Here is a 9,408-nt window from a genome sequence, read left to right as displayed (position 1 = left end):
GCGTCCCTTTTCCACAAAGTCTGTGTAGCAGGAAGCCCAGCAGCCATTGGCTTGCTCTAGGGGTAAGCTGAATGGGCTACTGCGGACAGCACCATGGAGGGAGCTTGGTGCATGGATAGGGTGAGACAGAAGCACAGTGACAGAGCCAGTGAAAGCCCCTTCATATCCCAAGCTGGAGAGGACACCGCACACACACACCAGACCCCACCAAGCTCGTTCAGTACCCAGCCAGCTGGAGAGGGTCTCCCAGCCCTCTACAAGCTGCAACCCTCACCCATCTCAGGCTCCCTCACAGCACAACAGCATGCACTTTTATGACCAGCTCAAATGAAAGTAGAGTACAGTGGTTAGAGCAGGACATCATGAGCCAGACATGGGTTCTACCCTAGCTGAGGCTAGAGGACAGTCCAGGCTGAGACTAGGGCGTCAGGAGTCCTGGGTTCCTTTCTCACTTCCATCACCAGTCGAGTGGGCAAGTAGCTGCCTAGTGCCCAGGACCCTCATCTCCACAGTGTATTTACCATGCCACCCCCCCCACCCCAAAACCCAGACACACCTCTTCATGGGGAGTGGGTTGAACGAAGGCTGGAGAGCCTCCAGTGAACGTGGCAAAGAGCTTGCATCACAGGACCATAGGAAATTAGGCCTGAAAGAGATGTAATGTGGTCATCTTGTCCAGTCCCCTGTTCAAAGCAGGATCATCCCTGACTAAAGCATCCTAGCCAACTGTCTGGCCAACCTGCTCTTGAACATTTCTGGGGACAGAGAGCCCACCACTTCTCTACGTAGCCTATTCCATGCTTGGCCACCCTTGTAGCCAGTCAGAAAGTTCCCCCTAATATCCAACCTACATTTCCTCTGCTGCAGCTTGAGGCCATTGCTCCTAGTTCTGTCCCCTGTTGCCACAAAGAAAAGACCATCTCCAGCCTGTCTAATCACTCTTCAGGGCACCCTGTGGCCTCAAAATGCAGACACATTTTAAAAGGCCATTTCAGAAGGGAAGGGGTTAAAGTGACTGGTCCATAGCTCTGTAGTGGAGAGGACTCAACTCAAGTTTACAGCTTCCTTGTGCTGGGAGCAGGAACAAACCCAGCAAGGACAAGACAGCTCCTGCTCCCAAGCCTGGCATTAACCCACAGCAAGAGTGGCAGCCCAGCTCCCTACTCCTGCTGAGATCACAAAGATGTGGGGACTCCAGCACTGAAGGATTTATTCACTGTGAACTAGCAATCCCTGCCGCCAGTCCAATAAAGGAAGGAGAGGAAGCCTACAAGCTAGGACAGGAACAGGCCCCAATATCAAACTGACCCCCCCTTTCCTGCCCCTCCCCCAACTGCTGTGAGTCAACATGAGTCACAGCTGCCCCAGTGCACTGAGTCACCAGCCTTGCGAATGGCATGGACATGGGAAAGGGGAGGGACACGCAGGTTGGGGAGGGCTGGGAAGCTACTACTTCTTTGGACACGATAACTAGCTTCCAGTAGGAGTGAGGAGAAGAAAGAGAAAATAGCTGGAAGTCCTAGGCAACATAGGGGCTGAGAGGATGATGGCTGGAAAGACAAAGCTCCAGGTTGCTGAGAACCAGCTCAGCACAGCCCCAGCCTCATCCACCCAAGGCACCGCAACAGCTCAGCCCTTCCTCCAGGCAGCTGCCTTAGTGTTTTGGGTTAAGCCACAGCCTGGGGAGGGGCAGCAAGCAGACTGCACCCAGTACATGACAGAAAGCACCAGCACTTTCCTGCCATGGTAGGGGGTCGGATTAGATGATCTACTCAGGTCTCTTCCAACCCTAGAAACTATGAAACCGTTCCCCACCACAGGGTAGATGTGATGCCCTCAAGTAGATCCAGCCCTGGCCCCATTGGAGCTTGCTGGGTGCTCTCTGGTGGGACTGCAAGGTTCCCCCTGCTTTCAATGAGAAAAGTGTGTCCAAGCCAACACTAGTCTCCACTCCCCCACCCAATCACACCAGAGAAAGCTGGGGTGGGGGAGTCCAGTACTGTGGATTAGGATCCTGGCCCTGAGGACCCTCAGATGCTCCAGTCTATGCCTGTGGCTGACAAAAGATTCCTGCCAGCTCAGCAGATAATCTGCTGTACTATGCTGAGTGCACTATTTTTTAAGGGACTCCCAGAGCTGCGTACCTCTACTGCCCCCAGCTCCATGCCTGATGTAGCATGGCATGCTAGTCCCAGTTGGAGCTGTGCTGACTGGTGAGGGCACAAGAGGTAGCAAGAAACAGAGCTGCAGCAGCGGGCTTCCCAGGGAGCAGGAAGGAGGGGAAGAACAGCAACCCCCTTCCCCCTCCTAGTGCAACAGAGGCCATCCATAGCCCACCCAAACAACAGCCTTTCCACGAGGATGTTAGGAACCGTGTTGACTGCTTAATGCCTGACCTCAGAATGGCTCCAAGCCCAGCTTGGGATTGTCCTCCACCCTAAGACAGCTAGCCATGGAGCTAAGCTGCCCCCTCCCTCCACTAGCCTTGGGATGTTACCCAAGACAGCAGAGGGGCTGGATCTTATTGTTCATGCCCAGGGCAGTGGTGGATGTTTTAGTCTGAGCAGTATTTAGGTTTTACAGAATAATAGTGGAGGGTCTTATAGCAGCTTTTACCTTAGTCCACTGTTAGTGAGGGAGTGGCTGCAGTTTAAAAGGAGGGCAGTTTTAAAACAGAACTAGGACTAGTCTCTTCTACAACCCCCTTTTCCACAGCCTACCCAGGAAACTGCTGCACACTGAGCTGGCTCTGATGCAGCAGCACCATCTCCTGGCGGTATTGAAAGGGGCCCTCCAGCAGATTTCTTTTTGGGGCATGCAGCAGCCACATAGGGCTAGAGAAGGTTGGTCACAAACTCTAGGAAGCCCTCATCCTTTTGTAGGCCAAGGCCTTAGAGAGAGTAGAGCACACAGGACACCAGCTCAGGAACTTGCAGCTATTTTATTGCTTATGAACACCAGGAAGCATTTGGTACAAAGTTTCTTCTCTTTAAAGAAGGGGGAGGGGAAAAAACAAAAACAAAACCCCCCCACCATTTTCTAGAGCCATTATTAGGCTTAGTATTACCCCAAAGGGACAGAGTCACTTCAGAAGCCCTAGTGCAAGGCTTTTTGGAGGGGGAAGAGAAAAAAACCTAAGAGCATTATAATCTAGCCAGAAGGGAAACCAACTTCTCCATCCTCACCCAACAGGATATGGCTTCTCTTTTGCCATACTAAAGATAAAAATAAAAAAAAAAGTTATATAGCTTTGATTTTCTTAAATGCTAATGAGAAAGTAAATTCTACAGGATACAACCCTGCAAGAACAAGCACCAGGTCCTATGACTTTTCACCTCTTTTGTCCATGACCTGTGCTCCTGGTGCCCAAAGAACAAGCCCCCATTTTGCCATGAGGGTGGGAAGATGGATGGCATCCCCAATCCTGGAAGATACAGGTTTTAGGCCACTCCTTCCACCTTGCTGTCCAGGGGCAGCTGGAAGAAGGAGCTGAGGTTCACCTCTGCTTCCACCTCATGGCGGTAGTGACGTTCATTGAAGAGCCCCGAGAGATCACTTTCTAGTTTAGCCTTGAAGCGTAGGAAGAACTGGAAGCCGCCTGGGCTGGTCGTATGCTCCCGGCGCCGCCACCAGCTCTGCTTGGGCCGTACAAAGAGTTTGTGGCTGAAGAGGCTTCTCAGGTCATCCTCCACCCGCACATAGCTCTGCCATTGGCGGCCTATGCGCTGCTGCCACTTCCTCCGTGGCCGGTAGTTCCTGACCTGTCAAGAGGGACAGGTCAGGGCTTCTGCACAGCCCTGCTCCACCTCCAGCCACTCAAATCCTGCCCAAGCCCAAAGGGCAGAACAGATCAGGCCATCTCCCCCACCCCAAAAATCTGAAAGTTTGGCTCTGGTTTGCAATGCAGGGTCCTACCTAGGTCCTGCCATGCTCCCTTTAGCTAGCATGCCATCCCCAACCCATTTTGTGAGGGTACTAGCCCCAGAGTGCATGCCTGAAGTCCAGCAAGCATTTTTGCAGCTTCAGGAAGCTCAGGCCAAGTTTACCTTTTGGTTAGGTTCAAGAGACCAAGACCATTACCTTCCGTTTTTTCTTTGTGGCATCATGCACTGTTAGATGCCGCTGTAGACTCTCCTGGAAGAGGGATTAAAAGAAGAGCAGTCATAGACAAGCTAGGCTTGGGTCAGGAACAGTTAAGAACGTCCTGGGGTTGAAGGAGCACATGAGGTATTCCACCCTAGGGCAGTACAGGAGTTTCAGTAGATCTCTAGATAGGAACAAGCTGCATCTACTAGGATGCAGAATCACCTCAGGCCAACTGGGGGGGGGGGCCTTATGGCAAGATGCAGTCCAGCCAAGGAGTTCGCAAGGGGGGAGAAAAAGAAAGGTCACCTGCCAGAACTGGTTAAGTGACTTTAAATTGGGCAGAAAGTTGGACATTTCCCATGATGGAGAGAGCTCAAGTTCTTCATAGGAGTCCAATGCAAGTGCCTCCCTCCCACCCCAGCTAGCTCTGTGCCATGGAGTTTCTGCCACTGTGGGGAGATCTCTTGGTAGGACCGTCTGCAATCCCTGCAGCCCACAGCCACTTCTTCAGTGCCCAGAGGGAGAGTCCAATGCCTTCATACCTGCATGGCAAAGGCCTTCTCACAGCCAGTGAAGTAGCAGTGGTATTTCAGCAGCTGCAGATGCACTTTCTTGATGTGGCTCTCCAGGTTGAAGACCGTGGTAAAGCAAGCCCTGCAGTCCATCCTGGGACACAGAAGTCTTGGCTTTTGCTTGGCATGGGAGGGCTTGTGTCTTCTCAGGCCACTGGGTTTCTTGAAGGTCTTCAGACACAGCTGGCACTTGTACTCCACTAGGACAGAGGAGCAGGGGTCTGAGCCCCAACCCCCTTCCCTCAGGTCTTCCATAAGCTCCAACCCCCAAAGTTAGGATGGAGCAGGGAGATCAAAATCCCAGGGTTTCCCAAACCAAGTTTGGGCCCTCACTTTGCATAGAACAGGACCTTCCCTCCCACCAATCACCCATCAGACAGCAAATGCAGGGGGTTTGGATGCTACCCATGCAGGGCATGCCAAGAGGAATGGGAGCAGATTGGATTTAGGGCATCTCAAGATGTTCCAGGCCATGGCAAATGTTGGCCTGTCCATCTTCCTTACCAGGATGCTCCTTCAGATGTTTCTGATGCTCTGTCCAACTGGGCAGGACAATCTGGCAATCCTCCCTGGGGCATGGGTATCCTGGAAGGAGGACCAATGGGCTAAAAAAAGGGGAATCTCTCTCTCAGAACAACACACACACACTTAAAACTGGGAACCTCCTGCCAGGTAAAACCTGGACTCTACTCAGATTTTGAAAATCTGGGTCTTCCCAGGGCACCATCATCCTACATCCAAGGGTTGACCATGGTAAAGATCTAGAGCTGTCAAAGAACCATGGACTTTAAAAAAGGAGCAGCACAGTGTCACCAAGGGAGAGGGTGACAGCTGAGAGGGAGCACCAGAGAACAGTCAGCCTGATGGACACCAGAGACTGCAAGGGTGAGATCAGACAGCCAGATTCCATTTTGCCTGCCAGCCCTGTAAAGGAGAAGCCATTCATGTCTTTCACCAGCATGTCTCTTCTGGTGAGCTTTCCTCTTGGCAGCACTGACAAACTTCATGCCACATCCTGGCTCTTGACACCTGAATGAGGCAGAGAAGGAGAAGTTACACCATGCTTTCTTCCAGGCTAGGCAAGAGTTCCTAGGGATGCTACTTCATCCTGGAAAGCAGAGGTATCCCAGGGTTTTCCAGAGAGACTAAGGCAGCAAGACATCTCACTTGGAACAGGCTCGTGAGCCAGTTTCTCCTCCCACTTTAAAACAAAACAAAACACCAAAACAAAAAAACCCCACAATCCAGAGAAGTAAAGCTGATGAAAGCACAGGCCTACCCAGCTCTGAGATCTGGCTCAGAGCTAGCAGTTGCCAAGCATCAGTGGTCTGTCATTTAAAAAAAGTGACAGAGTGCCAGATTTCAAGACATACACATGAAGAAGTCACCCCAAGGTCCCCTGGTCAGCTCCTTCCCTTTGCCAGAGGACACTTACACAAATGGCAGCACTTTGGTATGTTCAGTCCAATGCATCTTGAGAGCTTTTTTTTTCCTGAAGACCCTCTCACAACCCTGGTGGCTACACTGGAGGGAAGAAGGTTAAGATAGTTGACCTGATACAAATCGAGAACAAGCCTGCCCATGCCCCTTTCACCAGCTAGGACCAGGCATGCCAGAGTCTCCACAATACCATGCAGCACCAGCAGGCTTGCTGCAGCCCCAGGCAAGTACACACAGGGGCACAGCCAAGGAGTTTGGGGGAGATCACCACTCAAGAAGGGACCAGCAGAGCATGTTTACATGTCACTGGAAGCTGTGGTATAAGAGGTTTGATCATCCTGTGCACGCCTACCAGGCTGAAGATAGATGGCACAGGCAAGAAGTAGTTCATTAGCTGACCTGATCCAACTATCAAAAGCAGCTAGGAGTTCTTCTCCAGGAGTTCCCATTAGACAGGAGCCATATACCATGCTGTGGCTTTCTGCTTGGCCCTGCCTCTTCCCCATCCCCAGCACAGCACTGGCCCTTACCAGAGAGAGCCATCAGCACCAGAAGCTCAAGTTCTCAAGCCCCCTCTTGTGGTCAGAACAGCTTCCTCATTTCAAGCCCTGGAAAGGGCAATACCAGTCCTTGCCAGATGGAAGGGCCAGGTGAGAGGGTCCCAAGGGTCTCCCTTAGCCATACCACTTACTGCTGCCAAACTCTCCCTAGTTTGGATTCAGTAGAAAGTGGCAGCCTCTACCAGCCATGAGGCCTCCAGGTGGGACAGCTCCCCACCATGGTATTTAGGCCTGAGGGCATTTGGTCACAGGTGGGCTCATCTCAAACCTAGTGCTCTACCCAGCCTGCATTACCTGGAATGAATTCCTGTTGCCATGCTGTGACCTGCAGGGTTTTTGTAGCTGGTTATTAGTCACCAAGGCAGATTCACAACCCACATCCAAACACCTGTGGAAGAGAAAACCCTGCAGATCAGCAGGTCCTAGCTTAGGAGCTGCCCTCCCATTTGGAAGCAAGACAGGCTCAGCATAACTTCCTTGCAGCTTGGGCTGGGGCATATCAGGGTACCCATTTCCAGTCCAGCTTAGGACCTTTCTGTGCATCAGTTGCCATGCCTGACAGAGGGCAGCAAGTCATCATTCCTATCAGGGTGAGGACTGCCTCACTGGGAAAACAAGTCAGAGCTCTTGGTCTTAGCTGGGAGCTCAACAGCCCCTCCTCCCACAAAAGGAGAAAGACGAAAGAGAAGCAAAGTACAGCTGCATGAGCACTGCTGGATACTGCCCCCCCCCCGACTTATTAGACCCCACAAAGAGCCCAGGAGCTGGGGTCACAGTGGGGTGAACACAAAAGAGCCACCTCACTGCCCCACCTACCAGGCATCACCATGCTGCAGCTTGTGCTTTTGCAGAACATCTCCATGCTGGAATCGCTCTCCACAGCCAGCCTGGTCACACACCAGCTCCTGAAAAGGAAAATGTCAGCAAGGACCTCCAGCATCACCTTCCCCACAGAGTCCCTGGACCCTACTCCCCCCCCCCATATAAATGGGCACTATATTAGCCAAGTTAACTGGAGGCAGAGATAAGTCCCAGGTCCAAGGCATATTGCAGGGGAGGGCTGGTACTGGGCTTTCAATATTACTCAGCACACTTCAGGTCACAGATTTGCAACTCAAGCAACACAGCCCACATTAAATTCATCTGTATCATCCCTGGGGAGGCAGAGTCCAGCAAAGGAGGCAGGCAGCTCTGCTCCATGACATCTATGCTCTGGGACTCATAAGCCCTCCTCTCAAGGCACAGAGCCCACCCATCCCCACCAAGGCCCTTTCTCCCTCATGTAGCTCAGCCCCAGGTACACTCAAGCAACAGAGTTCCTAGGTGAGCAATCAGAAACCGTTAGAGAAAGAATGAGCAGAAAATTCATGGCTCTCATACTTTTCTGGAAGGCAAGGCTCTCCTCAGAGCCACCCCCAGCTCTTACCTCCTCTTGGGGTACAGCCAGAGCTGGACCCCAGTCCTTGCAGGGACAAGAGGAAGCAACAGCATTCCCAGAAAAAGGACTGCTCTCCCCAGGCTCTGCCATACAGCAGAATACAGCACTATGTAATACACCCCAGACCAAACTCAACTCCCAGATATCTGTACACAACACACCGCTACCCCTTCACCTTTGCCCAGTGTGCTCCATTTATAGCAGAGATGGATGCAGCTGCTGTCTATCAGCTCAGTAATAGGCAGTGCCCTGGTCTTGGCTCAGGATTTTGCTATTAGCCTCATTATGGGGAAAGGACACTGGGGAGTTTGCAGAGAAGGGATTGGCTTCATCCTGGTATTTCCTTGGATAGGTGTGGGGAGGGTGGATTTAATCTGATGGGGCCCAGGCAGCTGAGCTCTGATCTCTCTCTGGTATGTGCAGCCAAGTCAGTGATTTGTCTCTCTGCCTCAGTACAATCTACCTTGTTAAGGCCCCTGCCAGCTTGGTATCCAAGACTCTGTTCTTCATGGTGTCTGATGCCCTTTGAGGTCCTGGACTGAAACTCCTGGGGGTACAATAGCCCCAAGCACAGTACCCCCCTCTTCCCTCTCCCCTTCCTGCTGATCTTCAGGCTCAGGGAGAGCTGCAGCCGTCCATCATTATCTGTGCTACTGCAAACCCATTGCAGGAACGGTCCCTGGGTGCAGTGTTGGCACTCTGCTGTCACAAAGGAGGGGCCGTGACAGCTGCGTTGTAGAAGCTGAAGCACATTCAGCCAGGACAGAGTTTTTCCAAAACACCATGTGATCCCAGTGGAAGGCAAATATTTCTCTGCTCCCTTTTCATGGAGGATCAGGCTCTTGCATCCAGCTGGAGCATACTGCAAGGTGAGGGCCTTCCTCTCTAATCAGGCCAGTGATTTTTCCTTTTAGAGGGTCCCTCTAAAGCAGGAAGAACCAAGTTCTCCAAAGTGATTGCTAAGAGACAGGCCCTAGTCAGTGTAGCATTAGACCTGAGCTCAGCTCAGGATCCAGACAGACTGAACTGAGCCCTCCAGATCCAAGGCAGGGCTGGGGTTTGGATCCTGGGCCATGGAAGTTCTGCAGCAGGGGCCCATCATGGGGGTGAAGACAGCATGGGCTGGTGGGTGAGGGCACAAGGCAGGGACTATGGACACCTGGGTCCTGTTCCTCAATTTGCCCCTGACCTGTGGCATGGCTTGGAGCAAGTCCCCAGGCCTTGCTGTCTGCCCTCCTGACTGTTGGCACAGGGGCCGCTCCTAGCAGCAGCCCCTAACACAGCTTGGTGGGTTTCTAGGTGCTGCTGTAAT

The 9,408-nt window shown here is 52.3% G+C and overlaps 1 protein-coding gene across 1 annotated transcript; it reads right to left on the bottom strand.

Moving 5' to 3' along the window:
* Positions 1–3,417: 3,417 nt before the first annotated feature.
* Positions 3,418–8,276, bottom strand: LOC109320420 (P43 5S RNA-binding protein-like). The gene is made up of 9 exons (XM_019550511.1): positions 8,085–8,276; positions 7,475–7,563; positions 6,953–7,046; positions 6,094–6,182; positions 5,614–5,687; positions 5,163–5,243; positions 4,629–4,858; positions 4,081–4,134; positions 3,418–3,761 (listed from the first exon to the last, which is right to left on the bottom strand). The coding sequence occupies exons 1-9, from the start codon at positions 8,184–8,186 to the stop codon at positions 3,441–3,443; spliced, it is 1,134 nt and encodes a 377-aa protein (XP_019406056.1). The 5' UTR covers positions 8,187–8,276; the 3' UTR covers positions 3,418–3,440.
* Between the last annotated feature and the right edge of the window lie 1,132 nt (positions 8,277–9,408).

Source organism: Crocodylus porosus, unplaced genomic scaffold, assembly GCF_001723895.1.
Source record: "Crocodylus porosus isolate Cpor-Errol unplaced genomic scaffold, CroPor_comp1, whole genome shotgun sequence".
NCBI lineage: Eukaryota > Metazoa > Chordata > Crocodylia > Crocodylidae > Crocodylus > Crocodylus porosus.
Note: the sequence above shows the minus strand (reverse complement) of the source record. Positions and strands in the feature narration are given on the sequence as shown.

What these genes read in the sequence shown, in the direction of transcription:
- LOC109320420 (XM_019550511.1), bottom strand. Translation starts at nt 8,186, where the DNA reads ATGGCAGAGCCTGGGGAGAGCAGTCCTTTTTCTGGGAATGCTGTTGCT. An exon ending in ACCAAAGTGCTGCCATTTGT is followed by an intron (nt 5,688 to 6,093) that starts GTAAGTGTCCTC and finishes TGCCTCATTCAG; the next exon opens with GTGTCAAGAGCCAGGATGTG. An exon ending in AGAAGGCCTTTGCCATGCAG is followed by an intron (nt 4,135 to 4,628) that starts GTATGAAGGCAT and finishes TCCCTCTTCCAG; the next exon opens with GAGAGTCTACAGCGGCATCT.